The sequence below is a fragment of the Calliphora vicina genome, chromosome 4 (assembly GCF_958450345.1).
Source record: "Calliphora vicina chromosome 4, idCalVici1.1, whole genome shotgun sequence".
Lineage (NCBI taxonomy): Eukaryota > Metazoa > Arthropoda > Insecta > Diptera > Calliphoridae > Calliphora > Calliphora vicina.
The window spans coordinates 78,029,513-78,051,664 of NC_088783.1; the positions used below are offsets into that span (position 1 = coordinate 78,029,513).

At 29.5% G+C, this 22,152-nt stretch overlaps 1 protein-coding gene across 1 annotated transcript in view; it reads right to left on the minus strand.

Moving 5' to 3' along the window:
* Positions 1 to 17,175: 17,175 nt before the first annotated feature.
* NetB (Netrin-B) overlaps positions 17,176 to 22,152 on the minus strand; it is a 287,222-nt gene continuing 282,245 nt past the window's right edge. Inside the window, exon 7 of the mRNA XM_065508887.1 lies at positions 17,176 to 18,609. Coding sequence (XP_065364959.1) covers positions 18,468 to 18,609 — 142 coding nt within the window. The 3' untranslated portion in view covers positions 17,176 to 18,467. The remainder of the gene's footprint in view (positions 18,610 to 22,152) is intronic.

Sequence of the window (22,152 nt, forward strand, 5' to 3'; positions counted from 1 at the left end):
AAAATGTATTCACGTTACATTTACTTTAAGACGAGAAAGTTGCCCTTCCATACAGATAAATAATATCAAAATCCCAGAACAGAGCCATGTGAGATATCTCGGTATCCATCTTAATCGCCGCTTAACATGGCCCCACCATATTGAAGCCAAGGTCACGCAAATAAAATTAAAGTCAGTCCAACTGTACTGGTTAATTGGCACACGGTCTGCTCTAGACTTGGAATACAAAGTGCTTTTGTACAAAACAATTATAAAACCGATATGCTAATACGGCATTCAGCTATGGGGAACAGCCTCCTCATCTAACGTTGAAAAATTGCAAAGAAAGCAGTCAGCACTGTTAAGGACAATAACAGGTGCCCCATGGTACATTCGCAATAGTAATATCCATAGGGATCTCAATGTCCCCATAATACGCGAGGAGATCAAACTCTCCAGTCTAAAATACATTTCAAAACTATTGGATCATCCAAACACCCTTGCCAGGGAGTTGCTGTCATTTGAGGGTCATAGACGACTGAGGCGATTTGAAACACTGCATCTGGTCAGATAATCATTTAACGAACACTCATGTTGGACATTGCAACGGCAATAACAACTTTAGTTTTAGTTTAGGTTAAGATTTGAATACTTATTGTAAATTTCTAAAATGAAAGATTCAATAAAGAAAAAAAGATACTGAAAAAAAAAATATATAAAAACGATTCATAAACAAATCTTTTACTGCATTTTAAAAATTAAAATTTTCCAAAAAAAATAAGCTACCATTTTTTATTTCCATATTTTTGAAAAAATTCTTCTATATTTTTTTTAATTCTTAAAAATTTTGTACATTTTTGAAATAATTTCCTACACGTTGATATATAATATGTGTATCTTTTCCTTTCCGCTTTATAATATTTTGTACACAAACACACTTAAATAACATTTTATAATGTACAAGAATGCAGTTGCTGTTAACTGTAACAGCGCATATAATAAGCTCACACACTACAACCGCAGACACTATTTATAGACAGTGCCATCTTTATTCCAGTAGCCTCGATTGTTCTTAACGTACAAAACTAGAATACTCGAATTCTAGAGTATTATGTTAGCAGCTTAAACATTTAGTGTTGACATACTTACAAACAATGCTAATAACTACATGCTATCAACATTGTTGATAAGTAGAATTGTTGTACAATGCATTTTAGCTAATTAAAAGGTTAATAATTTTTGGAAGAATCTACATTTTTGGAAATAAATCTGTCATTTCTAAACGGCTGTCATATTTTTTTTTTAAATTTCAACTTTTTTTCAACATGTTCTTAAATCCCAAAGCTGGGATTAAAACCTTGATGTATTCCCTATTTATCCCCACAGTATTTTCCCATCCCCGAAGGAAATGTGGACCTTTTGGGTAAAATTGTGAAAAATAGATTTTTGGTATTTTCGCTCGATTCCCTTTGACCTCTGCGGGATTCCCTTTGACCTCTTGACAAGTTTTTTTAAACGTTGTTATTTAGAATGACAAATTTAAAAAACTTTGAAAATTTAATTGAGTTTTGTTAATAAATAAAGATTTTATTACATATTTATTGAGTTTCTAAAACTTAAATATATATAAAAATTTGAATAGGAATGCAAATATTAGCAACAATTTGATCCACATTTATTTAGAACAAGATAAGTTTATTTCTGGTCTTACAAAAAAAATTTCAAGTCAATATCTCAATTAGATTCAAAAATAAGCCACTTTTAAAACTCAGTCCTTTAATTTTATCCTGATCGGACCAGCCGTTTAGAAATGCCAGATTTATTTCCAAACAAATTCGATTCTGGCCTGCTGTGCCATGTTATGTAAATATGAGAGGATTCTTTCATTCGAAAAATCTCAGATACTGGAGTGAGTTATAATTAATTCGTAGATTTATATCCAATATACGAGTACTAACATAGTTCCAACTACTATATATTGCTTGTTCCGATTATGAGATCTGAAAATTGAAATTCACGTATGTTTTCTAAAATGGACGTACCATATTTGGATGAATTAAAATGTTGTTAATTCTCCTTCTTATTTATATTCCACTCATTTCCATTATTAATTATTAAGTTTTTAATGACAAATTTCCTTTGGAAACAATCAGTGTTCACATCATTCTCATTAAAATTTAATAAAAATCATTAATATCACTTAAACAAAGATTGACTTTAAAAAGAAAATCAAAATATATTAAGTACTTATATATAAAAAGGACCACAGTGTGTTTTCGCTTACCACCCCACAAAAATAAAAATTAAACAACCATACAACCAGCTATATGAAAAATTGTAGCACAATTACATACTGAACTCGAATTACTTGAAGAAGGAAAAGTATCAAAATAGAATAAGAACATGTTAACTGTCAACAATGTAACGACCAAACAACCAAACAACGAACGAACGAAACACCACCATAATGATTTATAACATCACGGTCATGGTCATTCTAAATGATAAATTTGTTACTTAAACTTTAATGTAGTAACAAATATACATACACACCTACTTTTAGATACAAACATTCACTGCTAGATACTTGCAATCTTATTCTACAATTCATTTTCATTCATACTCACACACAACATATTCGAATTCGAATATGAATGATAAACAACATATAGCTAGAAATCTTTTGTTTGACCAACGTTTTTTTTAGTCTCTTTAATACAAAAAACTAGACTAAATTGTGGCATTAGGATTATTAGGCTGCTACTTATTTGTATAAAGTAGACAATACCCAGCAGTTCTAGAAGACTGTCCCAAAATAGTGATTTTACCTATCGTGGCTATGTATTTTGACATTTGCATACCCTAGGCAGGGAGTCAATTGAGCCTTTTTGGATTACAATGAGAGTGTCTAATAACTGGTCGAAAATAGTCAACGCTTTGGTATCACATACAGGTTATATAGTTATTTTAACATGAACCGGTGCTAATTGACCTCAAAAAGTTTGTTAAAATAAGGTGACCAAACGTCCTCTTTTTTAACTGGCCGTCATCTATAAAATTTGTGTCCTCTATCTGTCATCTTTTTTCCTAATCTGCCATCTTTTGTAATCTTAATTTTTAAAAGCATGATCAATATTTATTTTTAATTTTATAAATGAAAAGAAATTTGATTTCCCGCCGGTCACCGGTTTTTTTGTCAAATCGTATATTTCTTTTCATTGTTCTGTTCATACTCTTCTGAAATTTGTTAAACAAAATTTTGTGTTTTGTTTGATATTTTTACAAATAAAGCGTCTGTAATTCTCATTCACTCTTTTGGGAAAAGGTTCCCTAATGATCTGGCCTAAGCAACCAGTGAAATGCGCATAGGAACTAGCTTATCCCCAACAATAAATTTTAGTGAATTTAACAATAATTGGGAATTCAGCACAATTCTTTATCACAATTTTTTAAAATTTGAAATGGAGTTTTGAAACTGGCGTTAAAAAAAATTAATTTTGTGGGTCATACCTGCGATTGGTTAACGGTATCGTACGAAGACAAAAACTCAAATACAAGTAAATATGGATATATTTTAAGTAAAAATATCTTTTATTTTTATATTTCTCAGAATATGTTAATTCTGTTCCTACATTTCTTGTTCTAGTGACCTGAGTTAATGGCGTGTCTCTAAAATTTTGTAACCAATTTTTGTCCTTTTTATCTCATTAGAACGACAGTTACGCACACATTTCGATTCGTTTATCCTAATATTTTACACAAGTGTTTCAACAATACATAGAACACATAGAAAACGTACCTTGAATTCAAATAAATTTTTAACTTTTTTCTTTATGTCATCTACAGTGAGTGTCACTCAAAATCGTACAACATATTTTTTTTTAAATATGTTATAGGAGATTATATAAAAAATTAAAAGTCATTTTATTAATTGAAACAAAAAATATGTATTTCAACAGAAAAGTTAACAAAACCTCAATTCCTTAATAAAATATTGATGAAAATTAAAGAACATCACAAAATTCATATTTCAATTAAATTCGTACACTTATATTAAATTTTAATTAAAACTTTAAAAATTAAAAAAAAAATGTTAATATTAAATAATCCTAATACTTTGTAGGGTATCATTTGCTATTTTTTAGTGCCTTTACGATTGTAAATGAAGCGTTGATATTCTGGGCACTGACAGTCTTACCCAATTTGTTTATTTGTGGATAAGGGCAATTAAGATTATACCCAATTTTATGATAGGCAATAGCACACACAATATAAAAATAGCATTTTAAAATATTTCCAAAACATCAACTTTCTAAAACTAATGAATAAAATTTGACTACGATGGTGTACGATTTTGTACGATTTTAAGTGACATTCACTGTATTTTCATTTTCAAAATCTGGTCGTCTTAGTTAAAAAGACATCTCTTAGACAATCCAATAACAAACATTCCTCTGACTTCTGGTTGATAAACGTTTAAAATGACTACACTCTAGATTACTTAGAGTCACCGAAATGACAATTGTCTTCACGCTATATTACATGGAATGTATAAAGTAACCAATTGACTTATCTTTCACGGCGTAACCTGGAGTTCTAATATTCACAGATATAACAGTATTTTCTATAGAAAATCTTGTGTATAATATTATTTTTTATACAAAAAGCAATTTCTGCGGTTTTAATTTTTTCATTAAAACAAAAAAATTTGATATTTTCACGTAAAAAATGTGTTTTTTGCTTCAATTTGTTATTATAACTCCGAAACAAATATTGTCATTTTTTTTCTTCAAAGCATCTTGGAATTACTATGCAATTAGATTGAATTGGAATTTTATAATTACTTTCCAGTTAAGTGGGGATTAAAAAATCTTTGGAGTTCCTAAAAATTTTAGTTCCGCGCTTTTTAATATAGAATTCTATGGTATTCGAGTATTATAGTAAATAGTAATTATTTTAATAGCATGAGTATGAGTTACCCTATTAGGTATAACTGTTTATATATAATTTTACTGTTAATGTCTTTAATATCCTCCGTTTTATCCCCTGCCTATGTCATGTAGTCTGTACTACATGAACCCATAACCTCATTTAGTGATTTTGACATTTTTTGTTGTTGTTCTAGTTGTTGTTTTTTGTTTTTTTGTTGATTGTTTGTTATGCTGTTCTGTATAGTAATCGCCTAGACCACAGGAAAATGCTTAAAGATCGAGATTTCTACCTAATGATTACGTTTTGCAGCGACACCCTACACTAAGCAATATTGTAACTTTGATCAATGGTGACACCGCACAGTGGATAATATAAGGTGAATGCTTATTCATGTAGCTTGAAAATGAATTTCACAACATAGTTGAAATTTGAGTAGTTTGGAAGTCGGCCGAACAGTAGTACAGTAATTTTGCACGATATTTTGTGCAGGTAAGTTAAAAATGCAGTTAACCTCAATGCACTTACCTGCTCATTGATGCTGGTAAATGCATTTACAGTTTACTACCCATAAAAGCAGCTAACGGCAAATAATTTACACGAAGCTTTGTGATATTTCAGTCTAAAAATAACGTCAAATTGATATTTTAGCTAATTTTAAAATTATTCAGAAGTGTACAACATATTTTTTCATTCAAAATAGTATTTTTGTTTTTTGATTTAATTTTGTATTAGGCAGCTAAATTAAATTTTGTTCATGAAAACCAGTTATAGCTTCCAAAAGTATTATGCACTTATCTTAAAGGTGCAGGTATGAACAATGCACTTAAATTAACGAATTAATATGGAGTTTGGTAAATAAATATACAAAACACAAGTTTTGTGCACTTATATGCAAAATGCTCTTAAGTGAAAGGCAGGTAAGTCAAAACTACTGTATAACAAAAATATAAAGGAAAATAAATTTCCAACTTCTAACCGCTTACTCCAATATGAATGAAATTAGACAAGCGCAAAGAGGAAATCTTGTCGAGTTCAAGTTTTGGATTTGGACCTCATGGACCCACCAGGGGAGCGGCCAGGGGATCCCAAAATATGTCAATTTGGGATCGCCAAAACAAATCTCCTCGTCAAGCACTATAAAAAGCATTATCGTATCTATCAGTTATCTTTTATAGCTTAGGATATATTCGTATTTGAAAATTAAATTCTTAAACATTTTTACCCACCTTGCTTCAGTTTTTTGATATGACCAGTAAATTTGTCATTGCGTTTGTAATTTCTACATTTTTCATTTGCGACCCCACAATTTCTGGATCGTTATAGATAGCGAAGTCCGTATGTATGTACGGGAATTCTTCCGTCTCGGTTGCTATTTAAAATCGACAAAATCGGTCCACAAATGGCTGAGATATCGGGACAACCTCGATTTTTGCCCTATTTTTGATCTATAACTGGATTACTAAGTCATTAATATAGACAATATGGATATTTAATTATAGATATTCCAAATTCCATTGCAACGATGTATATAAGGTTATATATAGTAAGTTGGACCTACAATAGATCAAAATCGGGAAAAATATTTTATAAACAATTTATTTTCATAAACAATTTTTTTTTAAAAAATTAAAAAAAAAATGTAAAAAAAACTTTTTTAAAAAAAAAATTAAAATCAATTTAAAAAAATGAATTTTGTTTAAATAAAAAATTTAAAAACAAAAATATTTTTAAGAATAATTTGGTGAAGAGTATATAAGATTTGGCACAGCCGAATATAGCTACCTTACTTGTTTAATTTCGAGTCACCCTCAAAAATTAGAAATAAACTTTTTCATCCAATATCCTTAAAAACAGATCAGTAAAAGTATCTTAAGATTTCTTTAAATTGTATTACTATAATTGCTTCAGATGATGTAGCAGGCTACATTTCGTATGCTATGCAAGAAAACCTGCTAATAATGAATGACATAAACTCATTTAAAAATATTGATACTATTGGTCAATTCACAAGGTCTCTTATCATGTCATATTGTCATAATGTCCTAATATTTCACATTTTTACTTTCAAGTAAAAATTGTCCTAGTACTCTGTATGCTATGTTTATTGTGTTATCGTAACCAACCAGTAGAGACCTTCGCCGAATGCCTAAGTGTCGGTTAAGCCGAGCTGCCGAGTCGAGATATATTAAGACATTATGACAATATGACTGATAAGAGACCTTGTGAATTGACCATATATTTCAAAATAATAAAAAGTTCTTTCGAAATATTGTTGTCCAAAATACTGAGCGAAATAAGGGTATATCGTACGTGACATAAGACGGAACTAATTTTGAGGTACATGTAGAAATATGCGATAATTTTTGAATCGTGAGAGGCGTTGTGTTTTCTTTTAATTTTTTACACTAAACGAAATATTTATCCTTTACAATCCATCATATTTAATTAAAAACAATCTTTGGATGATTTTATAATAAATAAAATTTAATATCGTACGTGACATACCTTACGTGACAGATTTTTCTCTTATAATAAAACAATATATATTCTGTAAATATATGTATACAAAAACTAAAAAAAATAATAGAAAATATACATTCGGTTTCAATAAATAATTTGACAATAGCAAAAAACTATCCGAGTCAAATTCATTTCAAACTACAAGCTAATTGGGAGCCTAAAACTTTAAAAAAATTAAATATCAGTTTAAACTATTATTTTTTTCTTTAAAATGATCTAAATACTTTCTCATAGTAACATTTTATTATTTTCTTCTATTCTATGAAAAAAAGTTTCAAGGGTTTTTGTTTTTTCAGTCGTGGTAGCGATTCTCGTGGAAATGCTAAAGAAAGGTACCACTAAAATCTCCTTTTGTGCATTCTATAACACTTAATATTTAATAATTTATCTCAAAACCGATATAAAACCGAAACCGGTTTTCAATTTTTTAAAACCGAAACTGCGGTGAAAAATTTTCTTGTACCACTACCACTATTGCTTAGTGAGGCTGTTATTTTTCAACTCACCACTAAATAGCTATTAGTGATAGTGAACATTTTTGCACTATCAATAATATTTAGTGAAAACTGCAAATTTTGTGCACTACCCCCAACTCTGATAGAGAACAATACATTTTTCTATTCACTCACTTAAACTTCCATGATTCTTTAAAAAGAGAATTTTAAGCTAGCTTTGAACGAAATTTCTGAGGCGTCTAATATCCATAGTTTTTTTTTGGTTCTGAAAATAAATAACTGCTGTAGCCGATTTTTTTTTGCCCCAACTAAAATTGTTCAGCCACAACAAAAATAATGCCATTATAAATGAGTCGTCGAAAAAAATGTTGATGCCGAAATATCGTTAGTGGTTATCTCGGCACTAATATTTAAAATTTGATTTCCTACTGGTATCTTGGGATCTAGCTTATTTTTTCAATATTTGCAATCTTAAGTAAATTTCTATAAATAAATTGATTTTAACATTATGTTATCATCGCGAAAAAGTTGTCACAATGACCGTAGTTTGTTTTGTTATACTTGTGGTGAATACTCAGTCAAAAAGATTTGAAAGCCTATAACAGACTTAGTAAGAAATACAAAACGTAAATCGTGATTTAAAAAAAAATCTTAAGTACTCGGATCAACAATGTTATATGCGTCGATTTAAAAATTGTTAATTTCTTGTTTGGTCAACAAAGTGTGAATACTAAATGTGTATGTTGTGGGCCATCAGAGAGAAAACCTGCCGGTTGGAAAACAAAATGTTATAAAGCCGCCTTTGGTTTTCTAAGATAAGATCATTTTGGTTCCATTACACATCAAATTGGGACTTATGAGGCAGTATGTGAAGGCATTAGTTAAAAGTGGTCCATTTTTAGCCTTTCCTTCCAGAATGTTTTCAGGTTTGAGTGCAGAAAACTAAAAGCTGATATTTTTGATGGCCCACAAATAAAAATTTTAATGAAGTACAATGATTTCAAATATTCAATGAATGATTTAGAAGCAGGTAATCTTTTGATATTTGTAGCTAAATCATTCTTCTCCAACTACTAATATTACTATAGCGAACTTTGTAATCCCCTCATACCCACAACATATCTCTCACTTGTTCGTTCAATCCTCAAGATTTATTTAGTTGGAGTTAAACTGTCAGAGTTTCCACAAAAAAAAAATGAACAAAAAGCGACAAAAACCCCAAATCGTAATAAAACATTATTTCATGAGTAGTGTAGGTGTTGCCATGAAATGTAATGAACATGGATTTCATGTGACATGTGTACTGTGGCGTAGAATTAGTCGCAACAGCAGCAACTGAAACATTGAAAGATACATAGATACAAATAAACAAACCAAAAAGATACGAATTGTTTTGTATTAATGCGCTCGATGGTTATTTTTAGATTTAACAAAAACTGACATTTGTCCAAAAATATCCACAATCACAACAATGTACTGAAAGCAAATCCATCAGACATATTGTAAATTAAAAAAAAACAAAAAATAAAGATAGAAAGATGGATAAAAAAGAAAATAAAAGAAAGACATACCAGTGAAACCCTGAAGATTAATGAGCAACTAAATGAATATTGAATTTGGGGAAATTGAAATGACCATTCGTTATGGTTATTAAATGTTTAACACAAATTAATTATAATTGAATTTGATTATTTGATAAAAGAGGGACACAAATTCACACACTCACTCACAGACAGATACGTATGTACAATAATCACAATGAATAATTTTGTATGGTATTGTATTCTTTATAATATTAATTTGTGTCCTTTCTTTGTTCATTTCGGTTTTTATAATATGAAATATTTAATTATTATTGCATTGTTTTCAAAATTTTGTTGGAAAAAATATCAAATTTCCTTAATAATTTAATTTATGGTGAGAAATAATGGTGGACATTATTTAATTTGCATAATTTAAAAGCGTGTTTTTAAAAAAAGTTATGTAAGAAATATTTTAAATTGTTGATATTTTCGATGTATTTTCAATCCAATACTCTACATCAAAGAAGCTTTTATAATTTGATAGAATTTGGAATTAACATTTTCGTTGATGGTTTCAGAAACCCCTCACATTCATTGAAGGGTTTAGAATTAAAATTCGATTTTAATTCTATGACATTTTCTACCTAGATATATAGTTAATTGATAAAACTAAAAAATCACACAGAAATTATAAAAAAAAGTCCCAAACATGGCAATTTCGTAATTATTGCACATTTTTTACAGTTGGTCCGAAGCTGCTGAATGTCTTACATGGCATATTCAAAACATGATAGGGTATATAAAACCGTAGTCCATTAAATATTCCTGGCTTTGGAATTTCAGATTTCGATACCCTGATTCTATCTGTATACTTATTTTTTCAATGCTACATATATTTTTCGGGAAACTGTAGGGATAAAAAAAGAAACGATGATTATTTTTTTAGATTTTCTAGGATAGACGTTCTAAGAAACACTCCCGTGTGATACTCCAATAGTAATCTGCCATCATATGTGCATCACACCGATCTTGGTATCTATTTTTTATCACTTTCATCAATTTTAAGGACAATAAATGACTATGAAGATAGTGTACTTTTATGGTCATATAACATCCAAGCTATTTAAAAGGTATATAACTAATTCCTCGTAATTTTTATTTATTTTTTTGAAATGAAATCATAATTTTATGTATGAAATCATTGTCTTTCATTAAAAGTATTTGTTAGCCACCTTTTAGGTTTCTGTACACAAATCTGGGCACTATATTGAAAGAAAGGCAAAACATGGACCAGTTTTATCGAATGCCTTCACATATAGCTTCATAAGTCTTAATTTGATCTGTAATGTAGGTCAAGGTATCTTATCATGTTACTTAAGGCATCATGTGGAAAAGGTGAGGGCTTCGTTAAAACTTCAAAATCGCTGCATATTCATTCGAATAAACTTCCACCATCTATGTTCTGACAAATCTGATAAATATTGATTCATAGAAGGTGATACGACAGACGTTAAATTATAATATGTTATTTTCCTTTTATTCATGCCATGTAATTTAACAACACAAAATATAGCTGTCATCAATGTGGTTTTTCGGTTCTGTCCAAATATTAAAAACACCGAACTTCAAATGACTACGTTTAACGTTTTCCAACTGTCTTAACCTTCGCTTTACCAATACCCACCCGGGTGACCACTTCGTTTTTATTGGTTTAATATATTTTTTAATTTTGTTTCGATTTTAATGAAATTTATACTCACTGAACAAATTTTAGAGTTCTATAGAATTTAATAGAAACATTTTAAACTTTTTATAAGGTTTTTTAGATTTTTTAAAATTTCGTTCGTCGCATATATTTATAGAAGTGCAGTACCTTGGGTGGGTATTGGTAAACCATGTAAATAAGAAAACGCTTTGGTAAAGCGAAGGTTAAATGTTCATACGCTTTACACCTAATATTTGGAACCCACGAATAATTCAGAGCCTTAATATAATTGAAATACGTATTTTGTTACACAAATGTAAGAAAACACATTTCGGTCATTGCGACAACTATTACACGATAAGGACATAATGTTAAAATCAATTTATTTATAGAAATGTACATAGAAGATTACGAAACGGGCACTCAAATTTTCTTATGACAGCCAATATGAAAAAATTAAGATAGATCCAAAGCTACACGTAGGAATATAATATTTAAAAGCATTATAGGTGTTACCAATGCACACCAATGCAAAACCATTAACGATATCTGGGCACAAAACTTTTTTTTAGCTGTTATATAATGCCCACATCCGAAAAATACATTAACGCTCAAAAATATCGATATTGATAAAAATCAATTTGTCAACCTTTGTTTCAAGTATGCATAAATCTTACTACTGTATTTTGTGACTATCGATACATAATTATACATAGATCCTCTATATGGTCAATATTCCGAAAATATTAGTACTGAGATATTTCTTAGTTGATTTGTTACTTGAAAATAAAAACAAATACACTCAAATGTGTGATTTATCTGTTTCAGTTCAAGACATAATTGCATTGAATTTTTTTTTAATTTTTTCGCCAACTTTGTTTGGGTTTTTTGATGAACTACCTGGGGTCGGACATTTTTTTAAAATATCTGTTGTATTTTTTATTCTCGTTCATTCAATTTGTTTTATTCAACTTGTTGTTTTCATCATTTATTTATCATTTTTTCACTAAAAGAGAATCAGAAACTCAATGAGAATATGAAAAAACTTTTCATTTCATTGTTTCACAGAACCAGAATCGACCCCCTGGTCTCTATAAAAACTTACACGCATTCACATTCCGAACTTCTTCATATTATTTGTCTTATAGAAAAAAAACTATTCAGGCTCGTGTATATTTTGTATATGTGTCTGAAAGAAAACTTAACGTAAAAACAAAATTTGGAGTCACAGAGCCCCTTAGCTATGCAAACTTGGTAATTCTGCAGTCATACTGAGTTATCTAAAAATTTCTAAAACCCAAAGCCCAGATTATGTTACATAAATTTAACAAGAGTTCGTAAGATATCACACGGAAAATAGCGGCGTCTTTTATGAAACAAATAAATTTGTAGAACATATTTTCCTTGTTTTAAAAATTTCGATATTTTAGTGCAGATAATGCCAATCAATCCATTGAATAAAAGACCTTTCGATCAATATAATTTCAAAACTTTATTACGAAATGTTAATCGCTTCGAGTTTTAAAATTTTCATCACGACATATCATTAAATCGAGAAATTTCAAGTTCTTATAGTAAATGTTATTCTGAAAATTAATAGGATTTTTACAGATTTTGAAACGTATTCCGATTACTCTTTCATCTTGAAATACACATTTGAGACCATTTTCGTGATAATTAGTGATAACCTTGTATCAACAAAAAGATATTATTTTGAGCTAATACAAAAAAAATATGAAAATATACATCGTATCTTTTCATAAAAAAATGTCTTATTTTGAATTGAGCCTTTATTAAAGTTAAAAATAATCAAATTATTTTATTTAAATTTGGTTGTATTTTGAGTTGATACTGTTTTGTTGATAAACTAATACAAAAAATATCGAGAAGTTCCAGAAAAATGGTAGTAACTCAAAAAATAGACCTATTTTGCAATAACTGTAAAAATTAAAAAAAAAAACAATGTAAGTATATTTTCAAATGGAATTTGCTTACTATGATGTATTCGGATTTTCAAATTCTCTTAATATGTAATCACAAACAGTTTTTGCCCTCTACTGAAAATTTTAAAATTTTGAGTTAATACAGTATTGTTGAACGAGTGCGATATGTTAAATAACAAACATATAATTTTACATAAGATATATTTAAAGGTTCTCCAAAGACCCCATTATGAGCTACATCTTCGGACGAACCAAATTGTTCTCAGTGCATGATATTACAATGTTTTTATACCCTTCACCGTGAGTGGCAATTGTATATGAGGGGCTTAGAGCACAAGGGGTTCAAGTGCCTTTTTTTCTCAAATTGAGTTAACATATGGAGTTAGTAGGTGAAGTTCAGAGAAGTTCATAGCACAAGAGTTGAACGTGGGATTCTCATCCGTTAGCGAGATATGGCGAACAATTCTAGCACTTGTCATTAAAATACCTGTTTCGGTTGGAGCACAAGGGGTACATGAGCACTTAAACCTCTTGTGATCTAAGCAAATATTAAAATTCATTTTTCACATGGACTGATTTAGTGAATTCAGATAAGTGATCAGCTAAAATCTAGCGATTAATTCTATCACTTGTTATCAAAACACATGTTTCAAATACCTTTGTGGATTATTTTCCAAAAAAGAAAAAGTAACATAAAATAATGGAATCGAGTATATTAATAATTGTTGATTTTTTATTATTTATTAAAAATAAGTGAATCTGAAAATAATATTGACGAATTTTCTGAATCTGATCATCTCATACAAAGATGATCTTATGAATGTGAAAACTTCACCAAACTAAATCTGAAAGCTCGAAATGTTGACCGAGTCGTGTAATTACTACCACAACTTCCTCCAAAAAACAGCGTCAAAACAATAATATTCCAGAAATTCAGGAACCTACAGGATCTTCTTTGCTATATACCACCAATTTACCATGAATGGTTTAAAGCACTTCCTCACGATAGAATGGAATAAATTCCGGAAAGAATCGAAAATCAAAGTGAGGATGACCCCGATGATGCCATGGAATCTGATTATGACGACTAAAAAATGTAACAAAGAACCATAAAAGCTTTTCTTAATAAAATTTAAAAAAAAAAACTTGAGTCTATGTGGTTTTCTTATCAGGTAATTCAGAACTTTGAAAAAAATTAAAGCACAAGGGGTATAAGTGCGACTTTCCTCACTTTAAAGGTAATTTTTGGGTATTTGCAGAGTTTAAAATTACTACTATATTAGTCAATAAATTGCAAAAAAATTCATAATTTTACATGAAAACTGCAACAAATATTTAACAAGATAATATTTCATTGTATACATACTAAAAATATAAATACTATTTTCCAATTCCATATATGCACAAGCTTCATGGTAGAAATATTTGTCGCAGTTTTTCCAAAAATATTTTGCCTTACAAAATATTTTACGTTGCAGCTAGAAGACAAAATGAAAATTTTTCATTTTTAAATATTTTGCTGCCTAAATATATGTATATTTTTGGTTAGCAAAAACAAATGAAATTGCTTGTGTATAATATACAAAAAAATTACTACAAAAAATTATACATGCAAACAAATTGCAGCGTGAAAACCATAAACTGCAAACGATATGCGCAGTGAAAAATTCAAACAATGAAAATATGGAAGATGCTAAAAGTAGACTGCCAAACCATACGAAGTTAAAAAATGTAAAATACGAAATTGTGCAAAGTTAAAAATGTTTAAAGCGAAAATGTTTATTTTTAAAATATTTCCGCCGCATATATGGTTTTGTTTTGCCGCATATAGTCATTGAGTAGAAAAATGTGAAAAAAAACTATGAAGTTGATTTGGGTGTACAAAATAAAAAATTGTATTGAAATGTGTGTTAATAAAGAATTTTAGTGCAATAAAATAGAAGTTTTATTTTTTGAGGTATGTAATTGTATGTATTGTGAACATTTTTAACATTGCACAATTTCGTATTTTACATTTTTCAACTTCGTATGGTTTGGCAGTCTACTTTTAGCATCTTCCATATTTTCATTGTTTGAATTTTTCACTGCGCATATCGTTTGCAGTATATGGTTTTCACGCTGCAATTTGTTTGCATGTATGATGTTTTTGTAGTAATTTTTTTGTATATTATACACAAGCAATTTCATTTGTTTTTGCTAACCAAAAATATACATATATTTAGGCAGCAAATGTTTTAAAAATGAAAAATTTTCATTTTGTCTTCTAGCTGCAACGTAAAATATTTTGTAAGGCAAAATATTTTTGGAAAAACTGCGACAAATATTTCTACCATGAAGCTTGTGCATATATGGCATTGGTTTATAGTTTGTATATTTTCAGTATTTGTGCACATTAATATGAAAACGATTCATATTTATTGCGCAGTCGGTAGTCAAATGTAAAAAACGTTTAACTAATTTTAAACCCTGGGTATTTGTACATGTAAAATATGGTATTTTTTTATCGTGTTAGATTAAAATATATCTCAGGATCTCTATTAATTAAAAAGCAATACTCCAGATAGCATCTAACATTTTTTATTGTAAATTAACTTTATTCTCATTTTTCTCATTATTAAACATTAGTCACTTGAATCCCATGTGCTCTAAGCCCCTCATATATAAGTTTGTCATTCCGTTTGTAATTTCTACATTTTTCATTTCCGACACCACAAAGCATTTGTATTCTGGATCGTTATAGATAGCGAAGTCGATATAGCCATGTCCGTCTGTCCGTATATCCCTCTGTATTTTGAAATCAACTTTCCGTAGCCCCCAAATAACTTACATACATGATTCATACATCAATATATCGGGAATTCTTCCGGCTCGCATGCTATTTAAAATCGACAAAATTGGCCAACTATGGCTGATATAAGGAAAAAACCGAGATAACCTCGATTGTTGGCCTATTTTTGATCTAAGTATTACTAAGTCATTAATATAGACAATATGGATATATAATGATAGATATTTAAAAGTCCATTGCAACGATGTATATAAGGCTATAGTCAGTTGGACCTACAAATTTATTTTTCCACAAAAAAAAATTGAAAAACATAAAAAATAATTTGGAAAAAAATTAAAAAAAATTTAAAAAAAAAAAAAATTAAATTTTGTTTACCTAAAAATATTTAAAAACAATTATTTTAAAGTATAATTTGGTTTAATATCGTGTTAGTGTTATGCATTTAATTAGAATTTGGACGATAGCAAACCGGTTAATAACTCGACAACAGCTTACGTTTTGAAAATTTTCCTTTGACCCCGTTTTTATACCATACACCACCATAGTGGGGAGGGTATAAAGCGTTTGTGCAGATGTTTGTAACGAAAAAAAAATATTGGTCTAACACCCTTCTTAAAGTATACCGATTGACTTAGAATCACTTTCTGAGTCGATTAAACGATGTCCGTCCGTCTGGCTGGCTGTCCATGTAAACCTTGTGCGCAGAGTACAGGTCGCAGTTTTGAAGATATTTCGATAAAATTTGGTACATATAATTTTTTCGGCGCAAGGACCATGCTTATTGAAACTGGCTGAAATCGGTCGATTATTTCACCTAGCCTCCATACAAATGTCCTCTCGAAATTGGACTTTATCGGTCATAAATGTTTAATTTATATATGTATATACACAAATTTCGCTTCAAATAAGTTTTATATATACAAAATTCATGTCACCAAATTTTTTTACGATCGGTCCATAATTAGTCATAGCTCCCATATAGACCCGCTTCCGAAAATCACTTTAACGTGCATAAATCTCTTTAAAATGTCGGTATATACACCAAATTCAACATAAATAACTTCCATACAGACATAAATCGCACGACCAAATTTCATGGTGATCGGTCCATAATTGGTCATAACTCCCATATAAGGCCCATTTCGAAAATCACTCACGAATATAAATTATTGATATTTTAAAAGAAAAATCTTTTTGCTCATTTACTTGGTGTAGGGTATTATATAGTCGTCGGTATTATATTGACCGACCATACTTTCTTACTTGTTTTCTTTATATTTAGTCATCTCAAAATTTATTTCTGCCCCATGATTAAATGTTGAATCAAAGATTTGTTTGGATAGTTTAAGTATTAATTAAAAATATTTTATTATTATTATTTTTATTACAGACATAAATTAGATTCATCTTAAAATTAAAGTTAACGAATTTTGAATTAAATAAAAAAACGTTAACACAGCCTAAAAGAAAATGTCAATGATATTTTGTGATTTTACATAATTTATTTTTGTTTTAAATCTTTCTTAATTTTTTTTTGGTGATAAATTACTACCATCATATTTTCTACCGCAATCTCTTACTACATATTATCACTATAACTAAGTATTTTTCAAATATGTATATCCATTATCATTATTATGTTAATTCTTGTTTTTATTTTAAATATTTGCATAAAAATACATTTGGGGAAAATGAAAAACATGGCAAAATTGAATAAATAAATATACAAAATAATAACTACAATAATTATTATAAAAAAAACGTTAATGACGAATAAACACAAAAAATAAAAAATAAAATAATAATAATTATTTATCAAGTTAAGTTTTTTCGCTTTTATTACGAGTTTGTTCACAATACGAGTACAAAATTAAATTATAAATGAAAATAAAAAAATTTAAAAAACAACAAAAAATCTCTCTATATTCCCTTAAGGGATTTTCATTGAATAATTAATTAACCATGATTTTACACAGCTCTAGACATGCATGAATATAAATTTTGTTGCCTCTACTCTTTTTTTTATTTTAATGCTTTTTAATCCTTCTGCCCTCGTTAGTTTTAACCATAATTTGTGGTAAAAATTCTTCTCTTTTTCCGTTCTGTTCTGTGGCCATAATTTCAATATTTTTTTTAAAACAATATGTGTTGATGTGTGTGAGAGTGTTGAATTTGATTCCACTTTTATTTGTGTGAGTGATGAGTGTGTGTAGTAAAAATAATTAAGTATCTGGGCTTTAAAATTAAATTTGAAAAAATAATAATAAAACTAAACGTAAAAATGTAAATCATTATTTTAAAAGCTAATTTTTTTTTAATTTGTTTAATACATCTGTCTATCTCTGTGTAAGTGTTAGTATTTCTATGTATATGTTTGTATGTATTATATTATTTGTATTTGTTTATATGTGTGTGTGTGTTTGTTTGTGTTCCTTTTTTATATATATAAGTATGTATGTATTTATATTAATTAAATATTATTGATTTATTTGTTTCTAATTATAGCATAATGCCAAAGAAAGTTAAAAATTTGAGCAAACTGTACAATTTATACAAAAATCTATAACGTTCCAAATGTACGAAATTAAAATCCGCTCTGACATATTCCGCTTCCGGTTCGATTCAACTACATTTACGCGCTCGTCGTTGAAAACGTTTCATACGCAGTGACCACTCATCTTTCCACTCCAATACAACGGAACTGGGACCGATGGCCAGATAGCCGGGTGCCGCCTCCGAGTCTCGTCCCAAAATTAAATATGATCTGTAAGTTAAAATAAGAAATAATAGAGTTTTGTTTAATATTTTATTTTAAATTGTTTAGAAATTGTAATGAATATAGTAATATATGGGGTATTCACACGGTCTGCTGTCATAATGTCCTAATATAATAGTTGTTGTTGTGTTTTAAACAAAAAGAGTATTATTTTATGACAAAACGATAAACATAATTCGAATAGTCTAATTATTTTACAACTGTTTTGTTTGAAACTCATAATATATTAGGACATTATGACAATATGACCAAATACTAGACCGTGTGAATACCCCAATTATGTATCTTTTAAACTTAGTAATTATTTTCTATTATAGAAGTTTTCTCTGTCTCTTACAATATTAAACTGTTTAGGTCTAATATCCACAACATTTTTCCCTGGTACCATTGGATTAACAGGTCAGTTAAGTAGGAATTAAGTCCCGAAAGGATTTGCTTCAAAATGTGTCTTCATCTGAGCATTTTAAATTGAAGGTGTTAAAGGCACAATCAAATTATATTTCTGTTTATTTATATAATCCACAGTAGGCAGAATACAAATATGTGTCTTATAAATGAATAGCATAACCCTCAGGAGTGGTGATGCGGGGTCTCAAAGTAGGGCACCATAAACAAGCAACATTATTAAACGCTTGTTATTTTATGTGATTCCACCGAAATCTAATATTTTAACGATTAATCGAATAATCAATTAATCAGAGACAATATATTTAGTAATGGACGTTTCTGATTAACCAAAACTATGTTAAACCAATTAATTTGAATTTTGATTTTTCAAATTTTAATATTTTTGTTCAGAAAAATTAAAAAGAAAAGTTATTAAAATGGACTCTACAAATGCTTCAGGGGTGGTGCTATGGGGCTCAAAGTAGGGTACCTTCGACATGTAAAATTTTTGGAAAGCGCTCGGCTAGGTCTTGAAAAAACATGTGTGCTATTTATCTCTTATAATTTCCGAGTTATAGGCATCTCAAAATGGAAATTTTAAAATTTTGCCATACCTTGGTCCGCTTTCTTAAATATATAGGGCGTACTTTTGGACCGAATGGAATCAAATTTTGTTTCATTAATAAACGAAAATAAACGATTTTCAATTTAAAAATTCAAAAAATAGTTGATTTTTGCTGTTTTTTGGGCAAAAAAAATTTCTTTAATAACATATACAAATTTTATGTTTTTCTGTAAGCTATTTTTAAGAAGAACATTTTGATGTAAAAAACATGTCCTATTTTTCGAATATGTCGCCCCTACACCCTTCGGAATTTGACATATTTTTTTATCAAAATTTTAAATTTGGGCCACATGTTCTAAAATCTCAAAGCTGGGATCAGAAAACGGAAAGCAGCTTTGGAAACTCCGATGTGTTCCCTATTTATCCCCAAAGTATTTTCCTAGCACCGAAGGAAATGTGTACCCTATGGGTGAAATTGTTAAAATTACCATTTTTAGAATTTTCGCTCCAATTTTTATGAATTGTTGGATTCCCTTTGACCATTTGACAAGGTTTTTTACATTTTGTTATTTAGAACTACAAATTTAAAAAATTTTGAAAATTATTACCTATTACATACATATTTACTGAGTTTCTAAAAGTAAAATTTGTATCAAAACTTGAATAGGATTGCAAATATTAGGAACAATTTGATACACATTAATTCCGAACTATTTTTTCTTTGTTAAACTAATTTTTGGTCTGATAAAGAAAATTTCAAGTTAATATCTCAGTTAGATTTAAAAATATGCCACTTTAAAACTTCGTCATTCAAAAATATTGAACACGAAACATGGATCACGAATTGGAACATGAAATGTACGTACATGCATTCAAGTTAACGCAGCTTAGTAACATATTCCGCAAATGCAGACTCCTACACCTTGGGACAGCCGAGGTCAGATGGCCCGATTTTGGTGAATTCTCTGCCCCGAACGTCTTAAAATTTCTATTCGCAGTTGATCCATGACCGAGAATGGCGAATGCCTATCGGACCTTGAGTGGATGTCCATGTAAACTTAAGGGTTGTTCGTTAACATATCGATAGCAAATGTTATTGTGGAACAAATCTTGCAACTCCAAAAAACCAAGTTTGCATTTTTCAAATTTATATAAAAACATTATAAGTTCCTTCAGGGAAACATGGAGAATTGATGCGCAGTGATAAAGCAAAACCAACCGTTTACAACCTTCAGCTGAAACATGGATCATGAAATGGAACATGGAATGTACGCACACTACGTGAAACATGCAAGTTAGCTCAGCTTAGTAACATATTCCCTAAATGCAGACTCCTACTTCTTGGGATAACCGAGGCCAGATGGCCCGATTTTGGTGAATTCCCTGACCCGAACGGTTTAAATTTACTATTCTAATGAAAACGAGAGGAGCAAAGAAGAGAGAGTGGTGTTGGACTTCTTCTATCAAAAGAAGCATATGGAGCTCTGACAGAATGGAAAGCCCACAAAGACCGTAGCATATCGGCCAGATTTCGAACACCCCATCCGACGCTGCGGAGTATGAACAGAAAGAGAAGTTTTACAACAGTCTAACTAAAGCGCAAATCCCTGAAGTCCAATAAAGCACCTGGTCCGGAAAACATACCTCCAGAGTTATTGGAAGCCGACTGTATACTAAGCACTAGGGTATTCATTCGACTAATGATCGTTCGATTAATCGAATAATTTCTTACGAATAATTATTCGAACAATTTAAAAATGGCCATTTTCGAATAACGAATAATTCCAACAATTTTATGTAGAATAATCGAATAAAACGAATAAATGTTCACATATATTTAAATTTATTAAATTGCTTGAAATTTTTCATAATTTCAAATTTAAACAAAGTAATAATGACTCACAAAAATGGTATTGTTTCTGAAATTCGACAAATAACCAAAGACAAAGGGACTTTCGATTACTGTAGATAAGTGTTCCGATAGCTCCTTCTATAAATATATAAATATTACTGCAAGAAGTTACAATTCTAAAAACAAATCTTTAAAAATTTTTAACTTAGGACTTGAACGAATGAAAATAAAAGGTACGGATATAAAATATAATAGAAGAATCGAAATTAATAATCAAAATTTTAACTTAAAGAGGAGTTGAATGTGATGGAGAATGTGATTTTGAAACGGTCGTCGAAAGTGGTATTGAGGATGGCATTTATAATGATTACATTGAAATAGATGAATGCAATGATCTTAACATATATGTATATAAGTGATGTTATACCGCGTACATAAGTGTTGCAAAATATTTAATAAATCGAATGATAAACACAAATATTGCAAACTAACGTTTTGTTGCAAGAAAAGCATGGAGTTCGTCTCATACATGATTTTGAACATCGTTGGACATCTTTGTCTAACATGAAAATAAACTTTTTGCGTATTTTTAAATACATCAATCATGCACTGTCTGATATCAAATTAGTCACGTTCACTGACAATGATACCAAACTTTGAACAGATTTGTGTAATTCCCCAAGACCACTTTATTAAGCAAAGATTCGGCAACGTTGATAGAGCTTGA